This window comes from Aptenodytes patagonicus, chromosome 4 (genome assembly GCF_965638725.1).
Source record: "Aptenodytes patagonicus chromosome 4, bAptPat1.pri.cur, whole genome shotgun sequence".
Taxonomy (NCBI): domain Eukaryota; kingdom Metazoa; phylum Chordata; class Aves; order Sphenisciformes; family Spheniscidae; genus Aptenodytes; species Aptenodytes patagonicus.
Window position 1 is genome coordinate 86403984 of NC_134952.1, and position 18676 is coordinate 86422659.

The 18676-nt window shown below is 41.8% G+C and overlaps 1 protein-coding gene across 2 annotated transcripts in view; it reads left to right on the plus strand.

Moving 5' to 3' along the window:
- Positions 1 to 18676, plus strand: part of CFAP299 (cilia and flagella associated protein 299) — a 232766-nt gene that overhangs the window by 200730 nt on the left and 13360 nt on the right. For both annotated transcript variants that reach the window (XM_076337504.1, XM_076337505.1), the window contains exon 4: positions 2367 to 2509. In XM_076337504.1, the coding sequence (XP_076193619.1) occupies positions 2367 to 2509 (143 nt within the window). The remainder of the gene's footprint in view (positions 1 to 2366; positions 2510 to 18676) is intronic.

Here is an 18676-nt window from a genome sequence, read left to right on the forward strand (position 1 = left end):
GGGTTTGTTGTGTTAGAGATGAATCAGAAGAGTAATGAAGAGATGTTTAGGAAGAACATTTTCCTGTTCGTGGGGTTTATGGTATTTTTATTCTGTCTTTCAGTTACTATTCAGTCAGGAGCTTTATCGTTTTGGGAGGAAAGGGTGCAAATTTGTACAAGTCTTCTCAGGGGCAAAAAGGTGTGAGACAATTAAAAAGTTTAGAATAACTTAAGAAAATTTAAGCTGATTCATAGTTTAATGAATGAATTCTTATAGGTGGTTAGAAATGAATCAGGGATGAGGAAAGAAGAGAAACAATGTTGACAGATGAGAAGGGTCAAAGGCCTTTAGTTTTGAGGAGGGGGCCTCAAAAGTGTACCTTTAACACAGAACATTTTTGTTTAGATATTCTGGTTGCTCTCTTAGAGCATTTTTGATGGTAGTCTCTATGCTTGCCTGTAGTTCCATGTTGATGTATAGCTGATAATATGCGAACATTAATTTAGGAGGTTAATTTTATAAGCAGAAGAGCCTTGAAAGATAGCCCTCTGTTTACCATTGCAAATAATACTGTAACATCTGCCAGCTTTTTTAAATGATCGGATCATACTGCGCAAGTCGAGGCATTCATTTAAAACTAGCTTTTCTGAAGGACGATGAATCCCTTTTTCAGATGCATGACGTACACCTAGTCTTGTATCTAAGCGTGGGTGCAGTGTACAGTTGCCTTGCCGTGTGCTGGAGACAGCCTTACTTTTCTCATTGCCTCATATCTGCCCTTACCTGGCTCTCCAGACGCATAAATCAGCTGTTCAAAACAGGGGCTGCTGGGGATAGGGAGGAGACGTATTTCAAGATGGTCAGATGTATTGCAGGAGATTCTTCTGGCTCTTCCTATCAACAACGTTGATGGTATGAAATTGCAAAATGAGCAACACATGTTTTGATGGAATTAAATGTGAAATTGGAAAAGGAAACGTGTCTCAAGTATAAAAAAGGCTTGCCAGGTAAACCATTACACTCTAGAAATCTGCCGCTGTTAAAATAAAAAATGTTTTTTGAAAGAGTTCCATGTGGTGTTGTTTCCATTTCCCCCACATTCAAAAAAGATATATCACTTGATTTCAGCTGAGTAAAAACAAACGTGTACAGCTAACAAATAGTGTTATACCTCACCTACCTAATAACCTCTACGCTCAGCGTTTAGTTTTTCTCATGTGGATCCCAGGATGAAAGAACCCTTCTGTCTTGCAAGTCCACACTCTTCCTACCCGTTCTTTTTGCTTTTTGTGTTGTGGTAGTGTGTGAAAAAGAATTGCCTTCTACCGACCTATTCTCTGTTCAGTTGGAAACAAAGAAATAAAAGGTAAAGGAACAGAGAAGGAGTAGAAAGTAAACGGGAAGAGGGTTTCCCAGCAACGAGTGGTATAGAAAGCCATCCCATCAGCGCCTTTGTCCGTGACGTGCATCTCGCCAGCAGCAGAGATGTTCTTCCAAGTGTTACAACCCTAAGGCAGAAAGTAATCTCTTGCAGCCAGAACCGCTGCTGAATGTGTCGCTGTCCTCCAGGTGCCTCGACGCCACCTTCAATTCAGTTCTGACACGTGGAGGTGCAACAGCTAAATGGGGAATTTGTTCTCCTACTTGTAGCCACCCTGCTATAGTCAGCTTTATTTCTAGGCACAGATTTTGTTTTGCTGCTTGTTGGCTTGTATTTAAATTATCAGATTTTTGCTCTGGAACTCATTACCTGTTAGGAATGAAACAGTACAGGGATTGTCTTGCAAGAGAGAGGGCTGGCAAAGTCTTCTCTGTTCTCTGGTCATAGCACAGAATACGGAGGCATATGGTAACCAGTTTCCAGTCCATCATCTTTCTGAAAAGCTAAAAGTCTGCTGTGAATATTAAGTTGAGTAAGTTTTGCTTTGGCTGTAGAGGTGCATCCCAACTAAAATAACATTCTCACCCTTCCTACTTTGGTCCAGTAATTAGTGCATGGACAGTAGCATTGTAGAATGGCCAAACAAAACCACCCTTGCTTAAAAATGGGTGTCCAACTGCATTAGGCTGCTTTAGGATTGCGTGCATGGGGCTGGCAGATGCGGCCCAGGACCTGTGGGAAAACCCTTCTGAAGTGGCAGCAGGAGACATGGGGAATACATGAGGGCATGTTGCGTGACACTGCATTTATATTTATTTTTACTGCAATGCTGCCAAGCTTGCGTTGAGAATACACCATAATTTAAGTGTCTTAACTCCTAAGAGAAGCCTGGCCCAGGTGAAGTTGAAAATGTTTATATACTCTCTAAATAGTTTTTATATGGAAATCTGTGCATGTACATATGTTTCTATTCTTCATTTGTGGCCGCCTTTGTGTTTTCCAGTCCATAATCTTCATTCGTGACCGAAATTCTCGTCACCAGGAAGTGTCTGCATACATCGACTATGCACACAGACTGACAACAGACAATTTTGAAGTATATTTCAGTGGGAAGAAAAGACTTTTCCCTCGGAACACTGATCTGAGGTATTTATCTTGACTTTGTTTTCGTTTATTTGCATTTAGGCAATATTAGAGAAAGATTTAAATGTTTTTGAGTAGGAAGATAGCTTATGAAAGTGTTTTTCGATGAAAGGCAAACACCATGGATCAGAATTAGTTGTGGAGAATGGCTTTAAGAAGGGTCCCTGTCAGGTTTATTTCGTCCAGAGCATAAAACTTAACCAGGACGTTACAACCATCGCCTGTCTCTGCTTCTGTCATTACCATGGGGAGTCTGTAAATAGCGACATGCTTTCATCAGTAAGAGCACGCTTCTGGAGACGCCACAGGTCACATAGCTGCAGTCAGCAATTGCCAGAACATCTCTAGCTTTGCCCGCTCTCCACAGTCCATGGGAGGATGCTTTGCTTTGAAAGTGGGCTGCCTGCAGAGGTCATCTTGTGGCAAATAAGATGGCGTTACCTGTGACTCATGAGAAACATCATCAATGAGCTTTTTCACTGAAGAATGTGTTTTCCTTAAAATACATCCTGTGCCTGAGTGCCCAGAGATACACGTATGAGAGATGTTTGTGCACTTCTATCGGTGAAGGCCAAGTTGAAGAGGCTTAGTGCAGCAAAGCTTGCAGTCTGACTGAGGCCTGGGACCATGCTTAGCGCTGAAGCAGTGTATGATATGGCAGGCAGGTGCTGCTGACACGGGGGAAGAGATGGTAAAAATTTCAGTGGGCTGGTGGTGTGAATCGTTACGGGAGTCTCCTCTTCCCACGTGTTAGAAGGTAAGAACTGTCAACAGCTAGCTGCAATGTCACGCGCAGTTACTGTCTCCTGGTAAAAAGGTGTCTGGTACAAAGGAGTTAATGCATTTTCTCAATTTCTGAGAGTGGTTTTCTGTAACACAAATAAGTGCAAATACTGTTCAGTCAAATTCTGATATGTGTTACAGAGCGAGAAAGCAGGAATGAGTGTTGGAGGGGACAAGCGGGCTGGTGATGATTTTGTGTTATTCGTTCACGGGACAGCAGATGTCAGTAATGAGGCAGAGATACCAAAATCAGCGCTACCTGAGATGGGAAGCAAAAATCCTGATTTTATGCTTTTAAATGACAGGGATGAACAGATAGTTGCTGTTTATGACTGAATTAAGAACAGGAGTGAACATAACGTTGTGTCTGCTTTGCATATTACGTCCTTTCTACATAATAGGATTTTATTAGTGACTCATAAATAAGCCTTTTAAATCATTGTTGTCATATCCAATAAGAAATGTCACTGTTGTATCCAGTAGCTGTGCTTAGTCCTGGTTATTCTGAGTTGAAAAAGTCTCACTTAATGTATGCTTCAACCTCCGTTTCCTTCCCTTGTGTCAAAACTAGGGTACACTGCAAACTTAATGGACAGCTCAGTATGTTCATTCCTTCTAGTGATAGAATATAGCTTCAGGTGATATTTCATTTTATCTCTTTGTTAAAAAAAATAGGGGGGGGGGGGAATAGAGCATTACTTATATTCTAGTTATAAAACTCCATGTATAACCCATTTAAAACTGCATTTGAACTTTCCAGCTGAACATAAAGGGAAGTTCAGATAAAGCATACGCAGTGCCAGGAAGGGTAGTTTGTTTTATTTATTTTTATATATATGTGTATTAATGTATGCACTGTAGTTAATGAGATTCATATACAGATAAATAAATATATATAACTATACCTATATATACTGAAGTCTTGCTACGTTGTACACTGGCTAAAGAAAAACCCTTCACTTTATGGTTAAATGATGTGGTTCTTGATGCATCACACGTACAAATTGGCTTTTCAAGAAAGCCCCATCACGTCACAGAAAATCTCTAACCACATTTATGTATCCCATGGTTCACTGGAGTTGCCAAGTGCCCCATTTTGCATCAGTTAGGTGTCTTCAGAGCAGCACGCTTCATTCCCACCATGGCTCTTATGGTTAACATTGAGAATGTTATTGGACAGATGGAGGACAGGTATGAAGAAGCCCAGGAAGAAAGACTTGGCTAGTACGGTACTGATTTAAAGATTCTCGTTGGCAGAGAACTTACCATGTCCCCTGAAAACCTTTTTATTGAGTAGACAAAAACATCCTGTTTCTTGGTTGGAGTCTTAAATTTGAATTTCACCTGCTAGATCCTGTATTTGTAGTTGCATGACGGGTTAAATACAGTTTTAGGATTAGACAAGTTGTAATTACATAGGCTGTCATCAAAACTGTCTTCGGCCATTATTCAGTAATCTAAACAGAATTTTCTTACAGGTAATTGTACATTTAATGGTCATCCCTCACCTTGGCAGTGTTGTTCCTCTGCCTCTTAGTTTTCTACCCAGCTTCTTCAAAATACAATCATAGAATAGTTTGGGTTGGAAAGGACCTCTAAAGGTCATCTAGTCCAACCCCCTGTGTGTCAAGAACGCGTCAAAAGTGTCAAGAATGCTGCTTGCGAATGGTGATAATTTCACTGTGTGTATAATTTTGTGCCTTCAGCTTTGAATCTCTTGTCGAGCTCCAAATCTAAGTCTTATCATCACATTTTTCTTCCCTGGATACTTACGCGTTTAGGCAGGTATGAAAATGTCCGACTGTAGATGGCATATCTACTTCTCAGGCTGAAAGACTGGGTGAATATTTCTGTCAGAAGTGGTTCTTCCTAAAAGTTGTCGTATCAGTTGAAGTTGTTCCAAAATGCTGCCTTCTTAAAGAACAAGTCAGTTTGGGAAACTGCCTCACTCAGAGCTTTACGAAGCCCTTACTCTTGGTCATATTTACTTTTAGTCCCTTGGGAGATTGTAAATCTTGCTTTTTGCAGGAGAGGTTAGTATGTTGTGCAGAGCTGTCAAATTATCTTTTAAATATGGAAATCCGTACTTTGCTGCAACACATTTTTTCCTTAGCTGTCTGAGGCTGTCAGAAGATATTAAACTTGGTCTTAAGTGCCCTCTGAATCAGATTCTTGTTCACAATACAAAGTAAAAATACTGTACGGTTAAGTTTATGTGACGTTCATACTTTAAATCTGGTGGGTAATATCAGAGGCTCTTGTGTTTGATCTACGTGGTTCTTCTGAGTATTTTTGCCATTTTATTGCATTGCCCTATCAAGGGAGTATTATTTATATGATATGATCCTCATTTGGTTCCAGTTTATTAAATGAAAGGAATGTGTTAGGCAGTAAGTTCTTAAGAGGTCTGGAATCTGTACTGTAATTGAATCCATTCACTCTCAGCTAATTTATGTAATCTGATGAGAAACAAGTGTAATACAATTTGTTCAAAGAAAATGGAGAATGTTCACGCTATGGAACAATAGCAAAAAGTTCTCTGAATGAAGAAGCCCAGCAAAAGACGAAGTTTGGGCTCCCTTCTGTCTGATCAGTCATATTTTGAGCATCTGTCCTAGTGAATGAGGATGACGTGACCATCTTGCAGTAGAATTGTACTATTTCAATTTTGTGTGAAATCCTGCCCTGATTTTTCATTAGTTTTCTGTGGCGGCATGCTAGATGTGGTATCTTTGATACTGTACGCTGTAGTGTTTTATCCTCACACTTGGCCTGTGGCTGCAGTGTTTTCATTTCTTCTTGCTAGTGTGCACATTCTTTTCTGAAACAGAGCCAGGTAAGGAGCCATTTACTGTAGAACACGGGTCCTAGTTTTTCCCCTGAACTAATGGTCTGAAATCACTTACTTATCTCATCAGCAGTGAAACTCATTTGGTTTTGGCCCTGGCACGCATCAGTCTGAGCATGGGAGGTCCGGCATTCAGGGCTTTGTGGTGATGCACCTCGTTTGTGATAGAAGTGCATCATGACACACGGGTGCTTTCAGACACGGCGTGTTGTTCTTTGTTATTGGCAAGAACCATCCCATCAGCTTCTGTCCTTCTCCTCTTGTAGTTCAGCTGTGGTCTGTTTTGGCTGCAAGTGGGCGCAGCATTTGGCAGTCATTCATTAACCTGGGGTTGGAATTCCCTCCCATTTTATTGTCAGGTATATTCTAAGATACCATCTGTTAATCTGTAAAGACCTGTAGGCCAAATCACGGCCAGCAATACGTTCCCAAGTGTGGGGCGTGAGGCAACTTCTCCCTTCCCTGCTGTACGCCGTACTCTGCAGATTTGAGAGCAATTTACAGAAGAGCACTGCTCCTACCCCGCTTACCCAGGCGAGAGCTGAGAGGGAAGAAGTCACATTTTCACGCTTGGAGGCATGGGCAGTCCCACCGTGCCAGGCAGAAGATGTGCAGAGAACTTCTCCTCCCTCGAGGAGCAGGCGGCGGGAGCCGAACTGAACTCCAGCTGTGCCCCAGCTGCGCCCTGGGAGCAGCGAGGCAGCAGCCACCCACCTGCATGGGTTGTGGTAATCCCAGAATCCAGCCCAAAGCCTCTGGAAATCGTTTCTCCTCAGCCAGGGCATGCTCTGTGGCTGCCTGTAAATTAATTGATTACAGCAGCTAGAGGTAGGAGCAGATCACCTACAACAGGCAGCATGAGCCTGTACGTGATGGCACCTGTTACTGTGGATCTCCTTCCAGCTTTCAGAGAGCAGGATGTTGAATGGGAGTTAGAGGAAAACAGGCTGCATTTGTTTCGGTGTTTTCTGTTTTGTTGATCAGGAAGGGGTTTTTCTGCAAATATAACAGGAGGTTGTCCTTGTGTTGACAGATCCCCAGTTAGCCATTTCTCCAGTTGCCCTGATGGTTTGTTTACTTCAGTTGGCTCTGAAAGGGAACCCTTTGGTAACTCACTCTTGGCGTGTATCTGCGGACCCCATTTGTTGTCCGTTTGGTGTGTCGCTCTTCAGCTACCCCAGCTGATGCAAGAGAAGTCAGCTTCTCGGTAGCGTTGAATGCCTGCAAATCAGAAGCTCATTAGTGTCTCTAACGATCGGATGCTATGGATATAGACCACCAGTTAAGTCCAAACTTCATTTCTGGAAAAAGGTGAAAACATCTGGAGTTTCCAAAATGTGCAATCTCCAATCTTGGAGAGGATCAGCAGACTCCACCCCCTAATTTGCAGAGATTACCATACTGCTAGTAATATTACAGTGTGAAAGAATTCGGGGTTGAGAAAAAAATACCTCTCTTCAACTTTCCAGTTTCGTAAGGACTTTGCCATGACTGATAGAGTAAATTTCATTGGATCTCTTAGAAAAGAGATACTGGTTTCAAACCGTTTGATGAGGGCAATACTTTGTTTTATAGTTCACAAAAAGTAGATATGGTTTTTTTCAGTTGTTTGTCATCATACTTAATGTTTACAAAACCATCTGGGTCTTTGGTTACAACTGTGTTCTGTGTTTGTTGAACAATATCCCAATAATACCAAGCCAGTTGCTGTTGTGACTTTGGGGAAATGGGTGGCAAAGGGTGTGAAACTAGGGAGCCCGGATGAGAACGAAGCCAGTGAAGACTGGTGTCGCTCCAGGCATGTCAGCTGGAGCCCTTCTCCAGCCATATGGGGGGAAAAAAATGTTCTTCTCAATGTTTATCTGTAACTCCAGAGTCCTTTCCTTGTATAATGGTATTCATCATATATGAGAGTTAGTGTCCTAACTCACAAGTAGTGTGGCCTGATTTTTGAAGCTTTTCAGTACCTACACTATTGTTGCTTTCAGTAGTATTTACGGCTTAGTCAGTCACCCGTTAGGTTCCTACTTACGCACGTTGCTGTCTCACTCGTTCGGCATCCAGGGTTTTTCGTCATAGTCTTCAAATCTTTTGGAGATCAAGTGATGCCATTGTGCCAACAGGAGGAGTGGCAGTGCAGAAGTCCAGGGGATAATTCTTAACCGCTGCTTAGGCATGCAAGGCAACGGAGAGCAAGTGGCAGATAGATGCATAGGTAGAAAGGAGAGTACGTTCAGACTTGACGTTTGCATGTGTGAGGAGAAAATTCCATTGCTGCCAACTCAGTAAATGTTTAATTTGGAGACGTATGCTTCCACACGTGGCTTGTATTTAAATACAGCAAATACTACTTTTCACTTTTAGTTTCTCTCTTTTTTTCAATTCAAACTTCAATCTTGTAAGAAAGATAGAGTCTCTTAAGAGGAAAGATTGGCTTTTTACAGCTTTGAACAAGCTAACCGTATACATTTGAAATAGGGAAATGGACATTACAAATCATTAAAATCTTAGGAGAGAAAAAATTGTAACATAGGGGAAAGGCTATCTTGCCCTCCTTGTTAGTGCAGTCGTACTATCACCGCAAAGAACACAACAGTAGGAAAAACCTCTCAGAAAATAGAAATTGGCCAAGCGTTTGTCTGGAATGTGATTTGGGTTGAAGCTTCTGTGTGCAATTTGAGAATCAGAAATTATTCACGGCCACTTACGTGTGAAGACAGCGTTACGATGCACAGACAGATGCGTAAGGCAATCGGGCCTAAACACGATTGCTCTTTCTCCTCTTGCCGATTCCCTGAAAATAAAGGGAACCATTTTGCAGTACTTCCTTGTGCGTTCACTCATTCCAAGGGAGCTCTGCAGGCCGCAAGATCAAATTCTATATAGCTTGCCTCACCAGATAGCCGCGTATCTTCCCACCAGCCTCAGTTCTCTCTTAATGTGGAACAGAAATGATACTGAATTAATCTTTGCAATGCTGACAATAGATATGTGCTGGTGCCGTCGTGCTGGTTTTTATCAAGCTCTTGTAAATCGTCTCATTGTTTGCATAAGATCTGCCAGTCAACGTGCTGCAAACCCAGCCACATCTCACGCATGGAGAATGTGCCTAACCCTCTCAAGCTGCATTTTTAAAGGCCCCTTTAAGGTGCCCACCGGAATGGGCTTCCTGGCATGACTGCAGTGTAATTAATAATATTAGAAACAATAACAGTGAATGGGTGAGATCCCAAACAAGGGACCTAATTAGGCATTCACTTAGCTGCTTCCGTATTTAGAGAAACACTTAAAGCATGTATTCACATGTGTTTCCAAGCAAAAACCTGAATAAGGACCCTAGACTGGGGCTTTAATTACTGAATGTGTTTGCACATAAAATGTTAAGAAGCGTGTAAGTTAAAATGCGGTGCACCATGATTAGTTGCATTGTTTATTTAAAATTTATGTTAGAAAGAATAAGTGTGTGAAGTGTGGAGGGAGAGGAGTTGAGGCAGCACAGAGCCAAGCGCAGCGTGTCACCCATCTAGGGCAGCAGGCCTGGCCAGCACGCTCTAACCTGAACACATCTGCTCTGACTCTGCAAGAGGAGCTTTAGTTTGCATTGTGGCGGCTGATCTGGGTATTGCTCATTAGTAATGGACATCAAAGGGATGTTTATAATGAAGCTGCAGCGTCCCGTAGTTTTACGAGTACTTTTTTGGAAACTCTGTGCTTTTGATTTGTTGTCCGGACATATAAACGTCAGCCAGAGCACCGTGTGGTGATCCTGAGGCAGCGTGTGATTTCTGCCACACGTGGGTGTCTGAGAAACCACTTGTGCCTTCTAGTTAGACCAGGAAATAGCTGTGGCTGAAGTCGGTATGTCCAGATTTTGTAACGGATGGTTGTATGGATTAACTAGTACTTTCTTCAGTTGCCAGCTATATCCTAGTGAAAATGATGGCAAAATTCTCCTGCACTGTGTTGATCAGTAATGGTATTGCTTTGGTTGCCAGCTGCTGTAGGTAAAGCTGTGCATTTGTGGCAGACAATGTTAAAGTTTAACTGGAGAATCACTACGTCTTGCCATAAACAGAATTTCTTTCTAACACTTAGCAGGGTAAAGCCCCGGCCTCTGTGATAGATAGCCCGTGCCTGTGCCTGGCCTAAGAGACCAGAGGTTGGTTCTTGATGGTTAACTTCCAGGAACCAGAATTAATACCGAGGGAGGGATCTGTTGAGGGATCTGTTTTAACTCCTTGGAAAAACTTTCCCCAAAACTTCCAAAACTCTTACCTGGAAAAGACCTAGTATCTTTAAAATGTTCAGGGAGGGGAAGAGAGGGGGAAAGGAGCAGGGAGAGACAAAGAGCAACCCCTAATGAGCTCAGGATAACGCAGCGATTACTGGCTTTTGTGGCTGCGTTTTTCAAGCTCTCCTGTTTGAGCTATGTCAATAATTAGAGATTCAACGAAGGATGGATATGCAACTGGATTTCCCACATCCTTGGTGAGGTCTGAGCAATCAGCTTCTTGAAATAAACATTTGGTTGAAAAATTCCTCGGCACCCCAAACTGAATCTACTTATCTCCTGTGCTGCAGCAGAGGTCTGCAAGTAATTTGACCGTGTACAAAAAAGTATTTCCAGTTAAAAGTTCTTTTTCAGTATCACTGTGTTTTCCCTTATTTTTGGATTACTGTGATGCCACGTATTTGTCTTTTCTCCTGCATGATGCCAGTTCATCTTTCTTTGTACGGGAATGTCTTACGCTTTTAATCATTTCACTGCTCTTCCTTAGATCTCATCAGTGAAAAGTAAGTATTTACATAAAAATTAACAGCGTCTTACAGGATCTTCTTTCTGGCTGCAATGGGCATGTCAAAGATACTTCATCAAAACCAAGTTAGTGTAATTGCAGTCATTTTCAGTTTGCTTCTACAAGTATTCTTGAAAAGGAACACGTGCTTTATAAGCAATGTACACTGACTGTATCACTTCTTCATGCCACCGTATCGCAGTTCTTACAAGCTTTAAATTGCATCTCTTGAGGGGTATTAGGAAGGTAAAGAAACCAAACTGCTAGCCTCTAGCAGAGATCTGTGTGGATAAAGAATATATTTCTCCTTGCTTCTCTTGATTACTTAAAAAAAAAGGGGGGGGAGGATGGGGAGAGAATCTTTTGTTTGTTTGCACTACAGAGTTCGTATTTATGTTTGTGAAAATCTTTATGTGATTCACAATAGTGATTTTATTTTCAAAATATCCTGAAGGCACCCACGCTTATGGAGAGCAGATGGAAGTCTGGTTTGTGAGTCAGTAAGCCTTCAGGAGAAAGCCTGAGGGCTGCGTTTCAGCCTCATCTACTTCAAGACAGGGCAGCTTGCTTAATGCCAACAGGGGGTATGCCAAGTAGGAGTACCGTGTCTCAGATGTAAAATATTGTGAATGTTAAAAAACGTGTTGTGTCCTTTTTGACGGTTTTTTTTCCCTGTCATCCAATGTACACCTCCCTTCTCTTCGACCATGAAATAAGTGTATGATTTTGTTTTCCTCGTCTTTAGTTTTGTCTTAAATCTTTTCCCAGTTTTCTTGGTCTCTGAATTTCCTTAATTCCCCCGATTCCTTTTCCCCTCTCACTCCACAGGTGCTTACAGAGAGCCCACAAAATTGGACATTCCTCTGCGAAGCCTCATAACAATTCTTTGTGTCTGTGTTTTTCATGGAAACGAGAACCTCTTGCAGTCAAAGCCCCATCGCGTGCTCTCTGATGCTGGGCTGTGGTGTGACAGTGGCAGTGACACAGCTCTCGCCCAGGGGTGCCACGGTGTTGTTTCAGCAGTTTAGGAGCAGCCCTCCCTGGTTTCAGAGCTTGCAGTTCGGGTCGCGGTGGCCGCTCAGCGTGACTCTCAGAGCTTTTCATTTTCCCTTTTATCCCAGGCTTAATGGTTGAGTGGCAGGGAGTTCCCATGCTTTTCCAAGTGAGGCCAGTGGGGCTTGTTCAGTGCAATCCGAGTCTCGCAGCCCCAGTAAATTCTTCTGGTGCTTTTCCAGGGACTGAAGTATGAGACCAATTTAAGGAAATAATGTAATGCACTGCAATAGTAAAGATACCATACATCTGCATGTGATGACAACTTAACTGCAGGTACTCTATGGGTCCCACAGGTTATTTTTATTATGTCTCTGAAAATGACCACAAGCTAGGAAAGTGACTTAATTCCTTTCACTGATAGGGCATTTTTGGACGGTATGTTTTTCCTCTGCTATGAGTTTTAAATAGGCTATCCCCCCTCCTGCCGGCCCCCTTTCTTGATTAATGCCTGGAGACTATGGATTTAGAATGACATTCCAGGCTGATCTAGTAACAAGGTTTGGATGTGAAAGCTGCGCGTGTCGAGCCAAGCTGGAGTCCTCACTGTGCCAGAAATGCATTGTTTCAGCACTCCGTCTGGGCAGTGCACCTGCACCTACGCGCTGGAGCTGCCACCGAGGAAACCTTCCTGCAATCCTGCTTCTCATTACATCCCCAGATCAAAATGTTCTTTGTAACGACATGGTATCTGGCTAGCTCCCTCTCCTGCGCTGGTATACCCTGAGGTTTGTGGGATACTGATACCACGGTCTCCAAGATGTTCAAAAGCTCAGATAAACATTTGGTAATATGGATTTATGGCCTTCTGCGCACAGGCAGATCACACATGTTGTAACCACACTGAAAATATTTCCTGAAAAACAGCAGGAGCAAGGGTGGGAGAAGCATGGGCTAGCTTTTAAGGTGGGGAAGGAAAGGTAATTCTTCTGTTCTTAATGCTCTTCGGAGCTAATGGTACCATTTAAAGCACTTAATAGAATTAGCGAGGTAAGGAGAGATGCTGCTTTTTTTTTTTTTTTTTTTTGCAGTGGAACATTCAAACTATTTCTCACATCATATAATACCACACGTCATGTAATGTTACAACGTATAATCCCAACCTTTTCAGCCCAAAACTGATACAGAAGTCATAATTTTCACATTTGACACTTTTAATGAAAAACCCACAACTGATTAATCAGGTCTGCTAAAATAAACAAGGAAATAGAAAATGTTTTGATAATGGAAGCCCTATTACTTGTTTAAATAATGCCACACTGAACACCAAAGCAGCGATAAAGAATGGGAGTGCTAGTTCTGCTCTATAAATTCCTGTGCGCCTTCAGACTTAGACGTCTGAGAGGAGGAGACGCGGTCTCCACGTGAGAGTGTGATATTTGTCTCGCTGACGTTGCATCAGATGACCCTGCACACATGGTGGGGAGGGCATTTTGGTGGAGGCTATTTGCCGTGCAAGCCCCTTCCCTTGTCTGCAGGGCAGAGGAACAGTGACAGCCCTTGGCTTCCAAGCGTGCCGGCAGCAGGGGCACGGTGAAAGCTTGGAGCTGTTACGGGACATGATTTGCCAGGGTGTCTGCGGTTTTGCCAGAGCATATTTGCATAGGTTTAATAGATGGGTGTTGATAGGCTTCCTTCTTCAGTTCTACGGTAACTTTCCACTATGTTCACATTTCCACTTAAACACTGATACATGCCTGCAAATAACTTTTGATGTATGTATTTCTTGCAAAATTACAACTTTGCATAAAATACTGCAGTATAACACAAATTATGTTGTGTTCCGTACTTGTGAAATTCTGTCTTGAAGAAGACGGGTGACATTTTAAAACAAATGTATAGGAGGCAGGAGTTGTGGTAGCATATAGCTGTAGTTGGATACATAGGAACTGGTAAGTTTTCTCAACTTTTGGTTGAGAATATCCCTTTTTCTTACTGCTGGACATGTGTCGTGGTTTAACCCCAGCCAGCATCTGAGCACCACACAGCCGCTCACTCACTCTCCCCCCTGGTGGGATGGGGGAGAGAGCCAGAAGAGTAAAAGTGAGAAAACTCATGGGTTGAGATAAGAACAGTTTAATAATTGAAATAAAATAAAATACTACTAATAATAATAATTTTAAAAAAAGAATATACAAAGCAAGTGGTGCACGATGCAGTTGCTCACCACCCGCCAACCGATGCCCAGCTGGTCCCCGAGCAGCAGCCCCCCCTGGCCAGCTTTCCCCAGTTTATATACTGAGTGTGACGTCCCATGGTATGGAATGTCCCTTTGGCCAGTTTGGGTCAGCTATCCCGGCTGTGCCCCCTCCCAGCTTCTTGTGCACCTCCAGCCTGCTCAGTCGGTAGAGCATGGGAAGCTGAAAAGTCCTTGATTTAGTGTACGCGCTACTTAGCAACAACTAAAACATCGCTGTGTTATCAACATTGTTCTCATCTTAAATCCAAAACACAGCACTGTACCAGCTGCTAGGAAGAAAATTAACTCTATCCCAGCCGAAACCAGGACAACATGGCAATATTCTGTTCTAGATACGACACACGTATTTCCCGTACTCGAAAACATTCAACTACATTAAGCAGATGTGGAAAAACAATGATTACATCAGTTATAAATCATAATATTTGAGGATCCAGCTCAAAACATGAGGGAGGGGAACAACTTAGCTATGTTTTTTAATTTAAAACTGCTAGAAAGTTATTAATCTGCTATAAGTCAAATTTTCCTATTGTTAAACCATTGTGCTCTTCCAGTGTTTTGGGAAGCAAGTGATCTTCATTTTTTCTTGTGTACGCCCCACATATACTGTCTTCAAAGAGAGATGTTTCTTGAAAACTTTTTTTGTGATTGTTTTGCTAAGTTCTGGTCTCTATCTTTTGTCCATTGCAGTTTGTAACACTGCTGTCTGTTCTGCCTGGTAGGCAGATGTTCCCCATCATAGTCGCATTTTTGCTTTTCCCCCTGTCACTTGATCCCTTTCTATGTTAGATGACAATTGTTGCATTTTCTTGCAGTCTTATAACCGTTGTTACCTACCTGTTAGTTAAAATCTGAATAATCTTACTGTAGCTCTCAAGGAACTTTATGGATATGTTCTTTTGCAAAGTATGTAAGAGACTTCGCTGTCTCTTTTTATGCTGTGAAACACTACACATAGTTAAATGCGAGTTGTTCTTACATTGCTCCTCAATGAGAAATAATGTCCCAGGATTTGCAAATGATGATTCTGAATATCATTCTTTGAAAAAGAAGCAGCAGCTTTGGCCTAAAAGGGAGGTTTTGCGTTCACCTCTCTGGAACAGGGTTTTGTTCATGTGTAATGAGCAGATACATAAAAGGCACATGAGGCTGCTCTTACTGGAGCTTTGTCCTGGACCTGGCTGTGATAAAGACTCTTTAATTTTTTCTTTTCTTTCTCTTAGAATCACAGTCTTTTTCAGACATCAAAGCACCTCGGTGTTGGAGGATGCACAGGAGATGGGGTCCACTCTTACTCTCTGAATACTGCAAAATCCGTTCTGTTCTTTGAGTATTTCTTAAAACATGTAAAAGCGATGAACATGGGCCAAAAGTTCAAAACAACAGGTTGTTGTTTTTTTTTTTTACTATCGAACTGATGAGAGTACTGAACCAGTTTCCAGGAAGCCTTCATCTGCACTTCAGGCTTTACAGGACATTTACTTCTCCTTATTACTGTGCTAATGTTTTCCCTAGTAATTATTCTGTATTTTTTTTCTTGCTATGGTTTGGACAAGTTCAAACCATTGGCTTTCATACTCCTCACTTAAAACGCTTTCATTTGGAACTAACAGTAAAAATGGTCTTTTGATTTGTGAAAATCATCTATATGTTAATGAAGAACTGGGATTATTATTTCTGTATTTTCTTCCATCTCTGGCTTTCGATCATTGCACTTGCATCTAAATTCTGTCAAATCTGTTTTCCTAACAGCACTGATGTTTGACACTGAGCAGTGTCTCAGCTGGATGCCTCAGACCCAATTTGCGATTGTCGTGGCATTAATTAAATTCTTGGGTTTTATTTCCCATACCCACCAGTTAAATTGCTTTGCCAGTATGTGAAAGACTATAGGGAAAGAACTTCTCATCATCTTTTGAAACCGTGTCAGACCTTAATGAGGAGCGCAGCAGCCTTGGGAGAAGATCTTCCCCTTGATTCCAGTGGGACTAAACTTACAGCTTCAACAGGAGCCACGCTGGTGCTATCAGACTCGGCAGGTTTTGAAGCATATCACAAAATCTATTTGTTTGATAGTACTTGTGATAATCTTCTCAAGTTACGTCCTGGGGTGAGCATCTCATGGAAAAGATGGGAATTTTCAAGCTTCCAAACTGATACTGTGTCAGAAAGTTAGTGAAATTAGGCAGTGTAAAATTCTGAAAGTCAGCAGTCACACAGGAAAGTCCACTTAAAACTGTAGGATTGGGGCATCTCAGCCATAGTGCCACTGTTCCTCTTTTTGGATGGGATGTTTTAGGTAGTTTCACATTTACAGTCTTATGATATCCTCGATACTACATATTCATGCATTTCGGTGGACGTATATGCAGAAAGAGTAAAGCGCACTCCTGTTGCAGTCTTCAAGTAGTAAGCAGAGAAGGTTGATCAATGTAAGCTAGAAAAAAAATTGCTTCTAAGTTGTAGCTTGCTGAGGAGGTTGCTGCAGTTGTTCTTTATTTATCATATGCAGTCATATCCTTTTTACATCTGCATATTGAAGACAAACAGGGAGAGTGATTTTCTTAAAAACTATTGCTGATTTGGTTTGTTCAATAGGTTTGCTCTTTATAGGGCTACAGATTATGTAGTCATTGAAACTGCCATATTAAGCGTACACTTTCTGGATATCTGATTCTTCAAACCTTACAGAAAGGTGTAACATTCACATTGTCAGTTGTTTATCTAAACAGTCTTTTCTGGAACAGTTGTAGTAACTACAGCCCCAGTAGTCCTACATATCAGTTGATCCTGTTTTGAACAGATTCTATCTTTCTGCATAAGGACACGTACTTTATTTGTTCGCTTCCTGTGATTCAAATAACCTCAGGTGGTTTGCAGCTCATGTGAGTAACAATTACCATGGCCAACTCACTCCCTTCATGACACTTTATCGGCGTCCTCTCTCCATCGCATCAGATCCGTGATCTGTGTCCTCACCTGCAAGACCCAGCAGATGCTTTCAAACTGCTTGCCCTGTGTCCTCACATACGCAGTGCCCCTTCAACCACATGAAGTTCTCCTTCAACTTCTGTTTCTTTTTCCTACTTTTCCTACTGTCTACTGTTAACATGTACAACCTCTTCCTGTTCATACAGCCTCTTCCTGGAATGGTTTTTCTGACCCAAGCATGTGCAGAGCTTTCAGTGCACTGTGTAGTCCTGTTGTACTCAGTGTGTTTAATGTAGTCTGAGGAACTGGGGCCTCCGTCCTTTTTATCCCACCAGATTTCAAAGAGGTTCTGGTTATGGACTGTTTCTCATTTTAACGTGCAAGTAGATGACAGACTTTGACTATCTAGTTATCCATGTGTGTCTCGTGTGCATAAGCTTTGCAGTCAGATTACAAGCTATGAATCTGTTGTAGAGAAGAGATAAGGAATGTGAATACTCTGTATGCCATTTTGCTTCATTAATATCACAGCTCTTCCACCTTGTTTGGATTGAAATAGAAAAGTTGCCTGCCTGATGTGCTGTCATCTCTTTGCTCTGTTGCTAAACGTACATTTAAATTAAATATGTCAGCCTCCCAGATCAATAGTATGTTTGTGATTTGAAAGCATTTTAAAAAAAAAAAAAAAATCTGTTTTCAATAGTTACATTGATTTGAGCCATTCAAGCTATATGTTGCTGTGCGTCACACCAATAGTTGAAATGTGTGTAGTAATGGGTTATATCAAATTTTTAGCAGCAAAGAGAGGAAAAGGCACTGCCTTTTCCTGTACCAAACATCCAACCATAAGAAACTAATGGCTCATACCAAGACCGGTGCTTGCAAGACGTGGTGCCTGAAATTAAACCTACTGTTTTTTAAGTAACTAAGTAAGTTACTTTTTAAGATTTTGTTTTTACACTACTAGCTGTTAGTAATTCTCCCCAGACTTAGCAGTCCCCTGGGTGCTCTGGTGCCGCCAAATCCTAGCAAAGCACATCTTTTTCTTAACTAGTATTGGCAAGCTGGAAACTGCAAAGCCCTTTTTTCAGCAATTTTTACATCCTGAACCCAGAGTTTGTAATCCAGAGGTTTTCTGAGGATGTGTTTTACAATAGCCCTTCTCATCCAATAAGCTTAAGAGTGACTCTCCCAAAGACCTTTTTCCTCAAGACAGGGTAGTCCTTTCCTGAAAAGCTGGCATTTTTGCCATTTGAAGGGAAGTGAAGTTGCTCAAATGAAAACTCCTGATGCATTCTCATCTCTCTTATTCCTGTGTATTTAAAAGCTGAGGTCACTGTGATACAGATAAAATCCTGAGCGTATTGCAGAAAGGTGGGGGGGTGCGGAAGGGAGTCGTAGAGCAATATTTTGAAAATGTGCCTAAATATTTAAGATACGTCTTCTAAATGTTTGTATAGTTGGCAAAGTTTGAAGAATATGAGACTTGTTACACAACAGCTTGCAGAAAACAGCAAGGTGGGCAAGTGCCCCACCTTCACAGTGCCTGAGGTAGCACC